This window comes from Spermophilus citellus, assembly GCF_964194105.1.
Source record: "Spermophilus citellus genome assembly, chromosome: 5".
NCBI lineage: Eukaryota > Metazoa > Chordata > Mammalia > Rodentia > Sciuridae > Spermophilus > Spermophilus citellus.
This window is the reverse complement of record NC_138186.1, coordinates 136,584,843-136,599,794: the sequence shown is the minus strand read 5'-3', so window position 1 is coordinate 136,599,794 and position 14,952 is coordinate 136,584,843. Positions and strand designations below refer to the sequence as shown.

The 14,952-nt window shown below is 32.4% G+C and overlaps 1 protein-coding gene across 1 annotated transcript in view; it reads right to left on the bottom strand.

The window, feature by feature from the left end:
• LAMA2 (laminin subunit alpha 2) overlaps nt 1-14,952 on the bottom strand; it is a 576,405-nt gene that overhangs the window by 78,720 nt on the left and 482,733 nt on the right. Inside the window, exon 41 of the mRNA XM_081295188.1 lies at nt 5,734-5,836. Coding sequence (XP_081151314.1) covers nt 5,734-5,836 — 103 coding nt within the window. The remainder of the gene's footprint in view (nt 1-5,733; nt 5,837-14,952) is intronic.

The following is a 14,952-nucleotide window of genomic DNA, read 5'->3' as shown; positions in this document are numbered from 1 at the left end:
TACCAGGTCATGGAGATAACCTTGATTTAACCCATCCTGGTAATGAGTGATTCCTGCTCTCAAGTATTCTCCCACTCATTCATTTATCAACCATCTGTAGGGCCATGAATGTTAACAGTCCACCTTTCCAACCATGGTAGAAGTCCAGAGTTTTTGTCCAGGATGGGTTAAAATATCAGGTTTGGAGCCATGAAACTTTGTGTTAAACTGCTGACTCCACTATATACCCCCTGATAGACTGGGGCAGTTCATTTAACCTCTCTTTATCATTTTTCTCATCTTCATCTATTATGGAAGGTTTGAGGAAAAAAATATGCTACCACATAGAAATTTTTTAGGGTTCCTAACTTGCTGTTTGGGGCAAAATTTAGGGGACCCTTCCAATGCAAAAATATACATTATCCAGATTGGTCTGCTCAGTTGCCTCAATGACTACTTTTGAGTAATTGAAACATCAGAGGCAATGGAAATTTTCAACGTGTACAGTATTTTGCTTTTATTTTAAATTTACATATTTTAAAAGTAAGCAATGTTTACAAAACAACAAAGTTTTAAAGCTAAATTTTCCCAAACGCCTTCCAATAAAAGTAGTAATTTGCTGTCTTAGTCAGTGTCTTTAAGACCTATGTCTCCTTGAAAGCATTCATCTTAAATTCTTATAGCTATTCGTGCTGGAATATATGTTAGTTATATAAAATATGTTGATATTGTTATTTATTGATTTTTAAATATATAGCTTGTCTATATCTCTATATAGATATATATCTAGATATATAAGATATCTCTCTTCATGTCATTTTACTTAACGAGGATGTAAGTATCATACATTGCACTTGTTCAATGGTCCTTGTTTTTTCTAACAGTGCTGGAGATTGAACCCAGGGCCCTGTGTATATAAGGCAACACTCTACCATTGAGCTATACTCCCAGCCCTTTTGATCACTATTCAAGTCATTGTTACAAAAATATTGTTCACTGTCAAGTTAAGGGGTATGCATAATTAAATTTGGTTGTATCTTTTTAATTTTTTCTTTGAGGGTTTTTAAAAACACAATTATCAATGATTTAAAATCCCAAATTGGAATGTGGGCCAGGGAAGTTAATACAAAATCTGTAGTGTTCTGTTTTTCCTCTAAATTTTTAACACGGCCTGCATAGATAGGTTAACCATACGTTTACTTAATTAAATAACCTATATTTAAAGCTTTAAAACTTTTCTTTCATATAGCTACTTAGAAGGTAATTTTAGTAGAGAGAATGATATATTAACCACATTAATCTTAGCCAGCTGAGGAGTTTGTCTGTCCAGCATTGATATTGATCAAGCCCATTATACCAACTCAACATAAATAAAAATATACTATTTAAAATACACTAACTTTAAAGCTACATATTACAAATATGTAAAACATGTATGTATTACATGATTATATGATTTTATATATATTATATGACTTTATAATTTCTTAGATATATGGAACCTTCAAAATTTAAATTTGCTAAGTTGCCAATTAGTTCTCATGGCTAAAGGAATCAGTGGCAAGATTTCTAATGGTTCCTCTGTAAGAGAATTAGATTTAAACTTCTGCTTCCTTGAGCATTCTTATAAAAGAGTTTGCTTCCTGAACCAAGCATAAAATGTCAAGTGAACTTCTCATCATGATCTTAGTGTAGTTCTTTGCTTTTGTTGTGGGGGTGTAAGTGAAAATATTTCCCTTAAAACTGAAGGATTTATTTTTGTTTCTTATAAAATCTTGCTCTCTTAAATAATATTAATATACATATATACATGTATATAAATATATGTTATTATTTGCAATATTTTAAAGTTATTTACACATCACTGTATACATTGATCCTTGAAGTATCGAGTACAAATTAAGTCTTGAGATAAACACGGGGTTGACAGGCCCTTAAAACTGTCAGCTACAACTGATTGTTTCTGCTTTTCCTACCATTAGAGGACTATGGTAGACTCCTCAGGAATGGAGGGAAGGGGTACTTTTCTGGTTTTATGCTCTCCAAAGTCTTAGGAGGTGGCGGTAGAAGGAATTCCCACTGCCGTCAGTTAACCTATATTTGCTTTCTGATTGTGGCCCTGCAGGCTTTTATTTCGTTCTATTTTGGTCAGTCAGGAACTTGAATTTGAATGTCTTTATATATGAAAATACTTTCTAGTTTAACACAGGCCCTACCATTTCTTGGGTTATCTGTCAGGTTCTTGAAGACATTTCTGTTTACCCTGGTTTCAGACAAATTTACTTACAACCTGGTTCCCCCAAAAGCCCAGGTTCTGATTCTGAATACACTACAATCCCTCTGACTCCCGCTTTTACTGTGCGGACCTTTGTCTCTTTCTTAGTAGATTCAGAGGATGGTTCCGAGGGTTTGCTTCTGCAATACCACAAGCTAAGTCTCACTTTTAGAGAAGGTATTTTTAGTAGTTCCTGCCCCTCCATGTTTATCCCTGTTTTGCCACTTTTTGATTTTCCCTCTAACCTGAGTCCATCCTGGTTTAATTTTCTTGATTTTTGATGTTCACATTCCAAAGAAGGAGTCAAAATTATATATGAGGGACCAGTAATTTCAATGAGAAAAGATGAAGAAGTATGTTATACCAGGAGACCAAGGTTTGATTTCATCAGTTTCATGTAAAATTGTCATCAGTGAACAAATGATTTTGTCTCTGTGACATGCCAACTAGGCTGATTCAGGTAAATGGTAGCATGGGAATTCAGAAAAATTACATTTTTAATAATATAAGAATGCTTTAATTAAATGTAATTCCTATGCTATACTTTGGTTTAAAACCACTGCAATATGACTTTTTATTCCTTTTCGAAAATAACAAAGAATCTCAATAAGTATATAATTTTAAGTTCATTATCCATAACTGCAGAATCTTCTGATACACATATGTAGATGGAGGCCCAAGTGGTTGGAGAACCATAGCAGAAAAAGAAATGGACGAACATTGATGACTTGAGTGATGTGTGGAACTGCTCTGTGTGCTGGACAGCACCACAGGACAAGCAGTGCACTGACTCATTATTCCTGGGCTTGGGAATATAAATTTTTATTTTATGTGAGTATTATCCAATTTTTATAAGTATTTCTTAAGTAATTATATAATTTCTTTTATCTTTGACAAAAACAAAAATGAGGGGTAAATTAGGAAGTAAATAAATTTGAAATGTTGCTCTATGTAAGACAATGTATATAATTTAAAAATTTTTAAATCACAGTATTCTCAGACTACTAATTCATCACCACTTCATTCCTCGCCCTGTACATACTGTATGAGCACCTCAACTATTTTATTGTCCATACTTTTTGCTTACTGATAAAGTAGAATTAATTCACCTGGTGGTATTAATCCATCCTCTCTTTCAATAATCAATTTGTGCAAAGCCTCATATCCATCAACAAAATGGTTTTTGTTTCCACAGATATTCAATCAGTGTAGTGTAGACTGGCTTCAAAGCTCAAACACACACAAGGGCAAATTTCCTTTTAACAGATGTATATTCAAACATTAAAAAGCAAAACAAATTGCTCCTGGCAAGTTCAGACTCCCTCTAGGCAAGGACAGCAGAAAAATGGCAGGGAGCAGCAGTAAGTCATTCATGACTAAACCTCAGGAACTAACTGAATTGTACTGAATTGAACCAAGCAACAAATTAGAAATATGGAGGGAATACTGGCCCCACCATTTTTATTCCTTGTAACTCCAGGCACCATAGAGAGAGAAATGACTAAATCTCTGTTTTAATAGCTGCTGTCAGGAGTTTTGCTCTGTAGGGCCTATTTCAGCAGTTCCTAGTGGTAATATATGGCATTTCCCTGATTAACAGCCATTTTATAACCTGTGTAATTGGCCACAAATCAGGGGAATGTCATAATGTAGCAAGAAAACATTCCCATCTCCGTCTCAGCCTTGGCTTGGTTTTCTGGAGGAATTATTACTTGAGTAGTTTGTGGGTTTTCATTACTTTAAATAATGTACTACCTGAAGTACAAAAAACGACACTTAGACTAATGAACATTTCTGTCTCCAAACCCTTTCTGCCACCCTGTCCTTAGATTTCTTTTTCAAACACTAAAAATGGAATTCTTTCTTCTTTTTTATAACATCACAATGTTTGTGGGGAAATCAAGGCAGGGGCAGGACAGGGAGAAGGGTCAGGTGTATAAGGCAACAAACTCTGTTATGAAATTTAAAACAACACCCCAAAACTCAGTAGGTAAGACAGACATATTTTAATATAATATATTAAAAATCAGAATTAATGCAGAAAGATCCATAATGAACCAAATATTAAAATCTTAAATAAAGACAGGTTCTGTCTCTGGACTTGTATGACTTATCTCACTCACCTGCCCTCGTCCTGGGCAAGGGTACAAGATAAGAAGAAGTGAACACAAAGTAATGGTCTGACGTCTTTTGTCTAACTAGAAAACAGACTTTGGTTGTTTATAATCACTCTTGTAATAACAGCTATCATCTGCACAAAATTATGTAAATATGGAGCTTTATTTTATCTGTGATACACAATCCAAAGCATTTTACTATGAAAGTGTCATCTCTAAGAGAGATAGATGTTATAATTCTGTATCGGCTAATATAGGAGACCAAGTTTTATTGGTTGAAATCATGCCAAATAGAAATTAAACTTCTTCTCTTTCTAGGATAAGTAAAGACCAACATCAGTCCTTTAGTGAAAATATGGAATTATTTCTCAATTTGAACTCTTCAGTGAGATATATACAAGAAATTCAAAGTTTAAAAAACCCTATGCCTTTTCTGAAGAAGGTGGAATAAGGTTCATAACTGCAGTAGTTTGACAAGTCTATGAGGAAGAGTATGGTCATAGAGGGGCACCTAAATGGATAGGGTGCTAGGTTTTCTGGAGAAGATATCTGAGCTATATTGTAAAGATCTGAGAGAAAGTGGTTAGATAAAGAGGGATGGGGGTTGAGGCATTCCAAGGAGAAGGAATAACACTGTGTAAGCATGAAGTCTCAAAATGGTAGCATGTTTTAGAGGGGCTTTGAATCTTCAGGAAGGCTTGGAAGTTGGATGAAAGCCAGAAAATTGTAAGGGATGAGACTGGAGAGATAAATAAAAGGCCATTCAGATGAGAAACAGGGGAAAGTTGAATGAAATAGTAAGTATACCAACTTATATAGACAATAGCCATGTGAAATAACATATTCTTAACACAAAATATAAAATATATGGGTAGATTTTTTTTTTCATTTTTGATTTCTGTATTAGGAATAAAATACATGAAAATATATTGAAAAGATTTGAAAAATGTTCAGATCCCACTAATAACACCGGAAGTTTCACAGATATTTACATCACGTCTGCCCAACCTATTCCTTGTGACTTTCTTTTCTGAAGCCATAACAAAGTGGGGTTGGCACCCTTAAAAATTCATCATGCTAAAAGTTACTGTACTTGAGATATAGTTGAAGAAATTCAATAGAAATTATGGTTGAAGCAATTCTATATAAGTTAGGTTTAAAAATTATGAAGCATTATTCAGTGAAAAATAAGATGTGAAGACTATAAAATGTAAAACTGGTGAGAAAGTTTACTTGCTTAATATCCAGGTTGTAAAATGCTCAATAAATCTGAAAACTTTCATTCTTCAATATGGTCATAGAATATCCTATCAATAATAATGCAATTAACCTGAATATAACAAAAACATTGGCCACACTAACCTTTTACATCATTTGCTAATTTCTTGGCTTCATTAAGAATCCTGAAGCTTTTTTGAAGAGAGCCTTTGGCATCTTCCTTCAATGAACCTTGAGGACCTGATGCCTGTGGACAGAAAAATAGGTTTAAAATATCTAATAATGTAGCATAATGAAGTCAAGATGTCCCGAAGACAGTTAGTATACAGAGTTTACTTACTGGAATAAAGACTTATAATTGTGACTTTTTAACACATGTGGGTGACTAGAGACTACTTGTTGGGAGATTAGAAGTTCTAGAGAGAAATCCTTAGAACAAAAATGTTCAAGTGGCAGGTATAGAAGTGGGGCTGGTATTCCAGAGGCAATAAGGAGAAACTGAGAGAATGTGATATTATTTTCCCCAACATATCATGGCTGACAGAGTTACAAGAACATAAATGATCAGTAGTATTAAGTGCTGCAGAAGCCAAGCAAATTAAGAACTAAAAACATTCATTCTAGATGTGGGGTGAGTGGGGAGCACTACTTTTATTCCCTGGGTGTTGAATTTAAAAGGAATACCGGTTCCTTTTTAAACAAATTTCAAAGCACCATGGCATCATACAGCCTTCTAAATGACAATCTCAGAATCACAATCATCCAGCAAAGATGTATTTGTTGAGGGTTAGATTGATCGAGGTGACACAAAGATAATAGAACAGGAAAAGGATCATTTCACTTGACTGTCTAGTTATCCATTTAATAGTGTTTGCTCCTCTGTAGTCATTACATAATACATTTATACCAACAGATAAATCAAATAAGGTCCTATGTGTATATTTTAAACTGGAAAAGTATTTCAGGGTACAATAAGGGCTGAAGAATACTAAATGCTTACTCTCAAATTTATAATTCTGAACTTAGGTCACCCCAGTCATAATGTTCTTCAAAGACATCTGTAGTGCCTTAGTAACATTTTTTATCAGTCATGTTACTTGAGAATTAAAATAGGAAAAAATTACAGAGCTTGGTTTTGCTGTGGTCAAATTTATTTTAGTGTATCATTGCAACAGAATTCATTTAAATATTGCTCATAAGACAGACTTTATATCCACAAAAGGGCATATGAGAAACATCTGCGTAAATAAAAAGAGACATTGTACAAAGTACTAGAAAAATACAACCTTGGAAAATTATTCTATGGGAAATTGAGAGTATCTCACATTGCGTTCATGGGAATTCTTAGTTTCACATTTTATCTTGGGAATTAGGTGTAGTAACATCAAAAAGTGTCATTATCTTGGGGAAAAAATAAGTGTAAAAGTTAATGGCACAAATTCAATGTACTTTACTCAAAAAAGGAAGCCTCAGATTACCCACTCATGTTCTATATTTGCTCCAATTTACACATCATTTTTACTCTGTGGGTTATAAGTTTTATGAATCAAAACAGATCAAAGATAGGAAATTACAAAGGAGTGAAGATTCTCTAAATAGGCACAGTAAAAACAGCAGAAGTGACAGCTGACAATCTGTTTGACGATGAAGAAAAAGAAAAAAACTCAAAAGTAGAGAGGAAAATTTTCAATGCTTAGGCATCCAAATCGACTTGGAAAGGGGTCAAGTGTATATGGTAAGGTAGTTCTCAGTGGATGACAATATTATTGTAATAAAAGAACTAATGTTGACAATGTTCCTGAATAATCAAGAATATGGGTCATTCATAATGTTAGAGGAAACTTTAACAAAAAAAGAGAGAGAAAAGAAATAAAACCCCAGCTTTTCTAACATTCTTGGAGTGTGAATGCCTTTTTATAAGAACATCATCTGGCAAGCATTTAAAAACCATAATTTTAAAGCTAATCTTGGATGTGCAAAATGAGGCATGGCATTAACTGAGGGAAACAGAGTTGATTTGCTGTGAAAAAGAAAATTAAAGGCAACAGATGAGAGAGAGAGAGAGAGAGAGAGAGAGAGAGAGAGACCCCAATCACCACTGAGTGAACTGTGAGAAGTTGTTGATGGACTATAATCAGTCGTATCAGTCGTAACCAATATGCATTTTTCTATTTTTCAAAACTTTTCAGCAGCTGATTAAGTTAAAACTGGATAGATAAATCACACATACTTAGAATTTACAATTTTATTTTTGAAATGTCTACACCCATGAAACCATTACTGTAATCAAAGTAGAGAACACAATATCATTTCTTTTAATCCTTTCCTTCTTATCTCTTCTCCTCTTCCCCACCATGTTCCTAGACAAATACTAGTCTTAATTTAATCACTGTAAGTTTGTGTCTTATAGAATTTATATACTGCATTTTTTGGGGGGGATCTGGCTTTTTTCACTCAGTATAATTTTAGCATTTGTCCATGTTGTGTGTGTGTGTGTCAGCATTTGATCCCTTTTGTATGTGTAAGTGGTATTTCATCGTAAGGATGTGTCCCAATCCATTTATGCATTTACTATTGAATGGAAATTTGAGTTGCTTTAGCTTTCACCATTATAAATAGACCTTCTAATAATTTTTGTGCAAATCTTTGTATAAACAGAGATTTTCATTACTCTGAGAGTGACTACCAAGTAGTAGAATGACTTGATCATATGGTTGATGTATATTTAAGTTTTTAAGAAACAGCTACCTGATTTCCAAATTGTTTGTAGTATTTAAAATTTCTGTCCAGTAGTACACAGAAGTTTCTTTTGTCCTCAGCTGGGCCAAGACTCAATACACTCAATCTTTTTTTTTTTTTTTTTTTTTTTTTTAATTTATATGTGGTGCTGAGAATTGAACCCAGGGCCTCACAGGTGCTAGGCAAGCACTTTACCACTGAGCCACACCCCCAATACTCAATCTTTTAAAATTTAAAAATAGACTAAAATTTGACTTTCATTTTGGTTCTAATTTGCATTTTTCTGTTGACTAATAATGTTGAGTATTTCTTTTTGTGCTTATTTGCTATCTTCTTAGGAGAAATATCTGTTAAGAATTTTTCTGTTCAATTTTTGTTTTTTTTCCTTATTACAAGTCTTTTTTCAGACACATAATTCAAAAATATCATCTCCTAATTTGGAATTTGTCTTTTCGTTTTCTTAAAAGTAGTTGTTTATTTTTACTTATTTATTTATCTATTTATTATTGGGTACTGTGGATTGAACTCAGGGTTCAGGGGCACTTGACCACTGAGCCATATCCCCAGACCTATTTTGTACTTTATTTAGAGACAGAGTCTCATTGAATTGCCTCACTTATGTTGAGATTGGCTTTGAACTTGCAATTCTCCTGCCTCAGCCTCCCAAGCTGCTGAGATTACAGGCATGTGCCACTGCACCTGGCTTCAAAATAGTTTTTGAAGGGAAAGTACTCAATTTTAATGAAGATTAATTTAGCAATTTTTTTCCAGTTAAGGGTTAGTCTTTTATGTTATATCTAATAATTTTTGCCCAAGATCATAAATATTTTACTTACATTTTCTTTCAGATGTTTTATATTTTTATGCTACATATTTAGATCTGTGATCTATTTCTGAGTTAGTTTTGAAAAATGGTATAATATATGGATTGTAGTACATGTTTTTACACATGTATATCTAATTCTTATAGTTGCATTCATTAGAAAACATTGAATTGCTCTTGTATCTTTGTCAGGAATCATTTGACGTATGTTAGGATCTATTTCTAGGTTATTTTGTTCTAATGATCAATTATTACTCAATGTTGATAACAACACCACACTGTTTAATTACCATAGCTTTATAGAAATTATTAAACCCTGATAATATAACTCTTCCAATTTTTTTCCTTTTTATTTCATATTGATTATAAATTTCTTTAAATCGGTTTCTAGGATCTCATTCAGCTTTCTTTGAATGTATATATCAATTTATGTAAAATTAGCACTATAAGAATATTGGATCTTCTGATCCATGAACATGATATATCTCTTTATTTATATAGTTGTTTTTAATTTATTTCAGTAATATTCTGTGTATAGGTTTTTTGAATTTTTTATCAAATTTATACCTATTTCATATTCTTTATGCTATTGTAAATTGTATTAATTTATTTTCAACTTCAAGTTTCTCTTTGACAGCCTATGCAAATGATCAGTTTTCACATATTTATGCCATAGCCTATAATACTGGTAAACTTGCTTATCAGTTCTAGTAACATTTTATAGATCCCATGGATTATTATGCTTTGACTGCCATAGCTCTTGTGAATAAAGGCAGTTGTACTTTCAATATGGAAGCCTTTTATTTCCTTTTTCTTGCTGATTGCATTGGCTAGCATTTCCAATACAACATTAAATGAAAGTGAAGAGAACAGATATCCTTTCCTTTTCCTGATCTTAAGAACAAAGCATTCAGTCTTTCACCATTAAGTATGATGTTAATGTAGGGTTTTTAAAAAATAATATACTTCATAGATGACAGGGAGAAAAATTTACTTCTAAAATTAAAACTTTAATATGCAGAGATGTTGGATTTTTGTCACTTTTCCTGCCTCTATTAAGGTGATTCTATGATTTCCTTCTTTAGCTTTTTAATGTGGTAAATTATATAGATTGATTTACAAATCCTCATTGTAAATTCCTGGGATTAATCTCAGAAATATTGTATAATCCTTTAAAAATGGCTCGGATTTGTTATAGCTTTATCAAAAATGTTTGAATATGAAGGATATTAGTTTATAATTTTCTTGTAATATCCTTACCTGGCATTGATATCATAGAATGGGGTAAGAGGACATATTTTATCCTCTTCAATTTTCTAGAAAAATTTAGTATTTCTTTGATGAAAGTTTCATGAAATTCTCAAGTGGAGTAATCTGGGACTGAGATTGTGCATATGTGTGAGTATGAAGGTTTTTAACTACAAATTTAATTCTATTATATATATTTTATGTATGTTATGTATATTCAGATTATTTGTTCATTTGTGGATGAGTTTTGGTAGTTTAAGATTTTTAAAGAGTTTGCTCATTTCATTCAAATTGTTGAATTATTAGCATAAAATTATTTACAATACTTTTCTAATATTTTTATTATCTGCAGAGGTTTTAGTAATTTCACCTCTTTTATTTGTGAGATCCCTCTTTGGAAACCTTTCTGAGTTTTCTAATACTAGTCTGTACGGATAATTATTAACTTATTCATCTTCCATTGAATCCTTGCATCTTCATCCAGCAGTGAGATTGATCTCTGACTGAAGATTATTTACTGAAAAGCATCCCCACTGCTATTTTCTGTCTTTTTTCATTTTGGAATATTTCTCATTTTTCTGCTTCAAGGAGTCTTATCTTCCCTGCTTTTTAGGAAGCCAGTGATTTCTTCCTGTATCTTTAGTGAACCATTCCTTGCTAAGAGACAAGGAGATAGATGGCATATTTAAAAGTGTAGGAAACAGAGGAGAAATACTATAAGGAAAGACAAAGAGTCAAAAAGTTTTGACGTGTGGTTGGGGGAAATAAATATTTCAATCCCATCAGGCTATAGTTTGTGGAGGACAGTTTGGAGAAATAAAGATATCAGGTAGGTCATAATTTCTAGAAGGTTTGAATGTCAGACTAAGCGATCTGGGCAATGAACAATTCAGAGCTATTAAAAATTTCAGAGTAGGTGAGTACAATCAAAGTTCCAGTCCAGAAGATAAATTAGGTAGCTGCCTGGGAAAGAAGGAGCCTTTGGTTGGCTATTGTAATAGTATAGGCTAGGAAGACAAGAGTAATAAACACAGACAAGACCTGTGAAATTGAAAAGTTTGGATTTGAGAGTCAGTCTTCAATGTTTCCAGGCACACTCCAAAATAATAAAATAACGAGCTGATGGCATACAACTGTCAGTTATAAGCAATCTGCCAACAATCCAGGTTTAAAAGACAGGCTTTTCAAAGGATAAGGGAATGGAAATACTAACATCTCATGGATGAACAGAACTGTTTCGACTCATTGGAATTTGGAGAGACCTTCCTCCAACATTGCTTAGTAAGTTACTGAAGCACATCAACAGAATCAAGACAGGTGATGAAGCAGCATTTTCCAAACTAATTATTCTTCATACATATTCATAAGCATCACATCTGAATTTCTGAGCTGTGTCTACAGCATATGTGAAATATAAATGAGATTCTTAGAGTTGCAAGATATTTTGTTTCTTGCTTTTTAGAGGTTATATTTTCATAAATAAGTCTTCAGTACTCTATATATGCATAAATATGTACACATACAAATTATACATTTATTATGTCATGCAAAATAGAATATATTATTAATGTATGTAAGTTTCTGCATGTATAATTAGCTCATACTTATCTAGGAAAATGTGAAATAATTTAAGACAGAGTAGAAAACATAGAAAAAACGAAATGACAAAGTCTCTAAAGATATAATGGAGGGTTTGGCACTTAATTGCATTTTGATATGTGTAAGTTTTCTTCTTCCTACTATTGGTTAAATATTCACAGTGGCTCTTATTAAGACATAATGTTGCTGATTAATAGATGAATTAATTTATTAATTTACTCAATGAAAATTTTTAGATGTTTCAACCACCACAGTAAGCTCTGAGTATTCAAAATGGAAAGATTATGCTTTCCCGGATAGAATTGGAGTGGTGTGGAAAGACCAATGAAAAAGTCACTTTCAAAGAAAAATGATCAAATCATTATGAGAGCAGAGAAATTTCAAAGTTTTTGGCTATCCGGAGGTTCTATTATGAGATGTGTATGAGATGTGAGGGAGATGTGTAGTTGAGTATTGAAGGTAAGTTACAATTTGTTGGGCTTGTAAACCTGCCTCCAGTGAGTTACTTTCTTTTTTTTTTTTTAATTTTATTGTTGGTTGTTCAAAACATTACATAGTTCTTAATATACCATATTTCACAGATTGATTCAAGTGGGTTATGAACTCCCATTTTTACCCCGTATACAGATTGCTGGGATAGTGGAGAATGGGATAGAGAGCAGAATACATCAGTCACTAGAAAGGCAATTTGTAAATCAATGGAAATGTAACTGATGTGACACAGTGAGTTACTTTCTAAACAAGCAATTTTAAATGTTATTTATTCTGCTTTCTACTTTTATGTTACTCACATAACTTCTTTCTTAGAGATAAATTATCTAAGTTCAATTGTAAAAGTTGGATTTAAGAAGGTATGAAAATATTTGTTTTTGTTTAGTTTTAAGGGAAGTAGTAACTGATAATTCATCAGAATGGTTATTACATGTTCCATTATGCTGTTTCTATAAAATAACTTATTTCATAAGTCAAGTTCTTATACATTTCCAGAGTGGATTAATGTACCAAGATAATATGTTAACTAAATGATTTTAAATTTAAATTTTGCAATAAAGAGAACTTCAAAATATGTGAGGTTGGTGATTAGTTGCAATGTGTTTATATAAAGTATGTATTAGAGATAATTTACATTTTAGTGCATCTGACTACCATTAAAAATCATGGGTAATGTTCTTACCATAATAAATTCTCAGAATATAGGGTGAAGTCTAGTCCTAAATGCATTTTAAAAAGATAAATTTTGAGAACCTTTAAAAATGTTCTAAAAAAAGAAAGCTTTATGAGTACTGTTTTCATATTAATTGATATTAATTGATATATTCAAGTTGCAAAAATATTATGCAAACATCACTCATTTGTGCAAAAATTATTTGCATAGGAAAATGTTCATATAACAATATTATAAAAGTAATTTTTGAGAGATTATGGTGTGATATAGTAATTATTTGTGGGCTTTTGCACAACTTTACATTCCCTTCCTCTTTATTTCCTGTTTTGTAGATAGTGGACATGAACTTAGGTAAAATAATTGTAAAGATCACAAAGAGTTTTAAAATAAGAAAATCACTGCATCAATTTTGAAAGCTTTTTAATGAAACATATATATGTTTTATAGGTTCCTAAAGTAGAATAGGGAGTCAAGAAATGACCCAAAGAGATGGCCTTGGCCAGAGATCTTTTGAAACACTGTAGAATTCTGGTATTAAATAGTGCATCCTAGGATTGTAGAAGAATTAGATAAGTCTATGGAAGACTGAAAGCGACTGAACACACAAAGAAAACTGAGATAAAATAAGAAAACTCCCAAATTGCTCATGAAAATTCAGTTTGTGACTGTGAATTTTTAGCTTGATGTAAAAACTAAGAAAAATACTCAAAGAAAGATTTAAAAATATATGACTGAGAATTGTTTTTTTCCCAATTACAGTGTAATAGCCATAACTCTGCCTGCACCTATGGGTGCCACTAACATGTTGCAACAGGGCAGGGACTGGGCTCATAAATGGTCATTAGAAGATGGGTGGGCAGATAATACAAGGGCCTTGAATTTGCAAAAAGACTATGAAGAAGTTTAGTAGGATTTTCTCTCCAGTATCAAACTGAATGAGCAGTCTCACCACCTGATCATTCCATCCCTAGGTGAAATTCCTAACTAGTCGTTAGAACAGCATCAAGAACATTGCTGCTTTGATGAAAATTAGTTCACATTTAAATTGCATTAAGGCATCATCCCCAAGAGTTTGTTTCTGATGACAAAAATCTTTTGATTTTAAACATTTTATTCCCGGAAATTTTAAATGCATCTAATGTTGGGCCATAATATAGAATTCACTTCTCTGCTTTCAATAGATTGTTATTTAATTATTGACTGAAATGAGTCTAGCAGGTACAAAGCAAGTTGCTAAAGTCAAGAAATATTAATGAGTACTATTTTCATACTGATTCATTATTTTTCTACACAGGTTAGATTCTGATTGATTCTTTTGTATTTACTATTGTGGGAATCATTTAGTTCTCAGAGAGGTGACTTGCTAATGCAGAAGAAAAGTGCTCACCCATTTTGGTGACAAATTTGACTGTCATATCACTTATGGCTTTATATCATTTTCATATTAACACTACACTGGTATAAAATGTAAATTCCAACAATTACAGATATTAATTAGAAGCTAAAATTACTGTGTGAGTGACTACTATGTAAAAGTTGACAGAATAAAATGCAAGGTAAATGTGAGTAAAGTTTAGAAATTGGCAGACACCATACTTTATGGGAACTTTGAATGCAATAGATATTCTAATATTTTCCCTGTCTTTTGTGTTGAAAATAAAAACCTCAAAATTGACTAGTACTTTTACAAAAAGGAAATTTAGATAAGACATAAAGAAGATACTATGTGATCATATTTTTAATTAACTGCTCTTTAGAAAGGCCTTAATGTTTACTCATAATATCATAA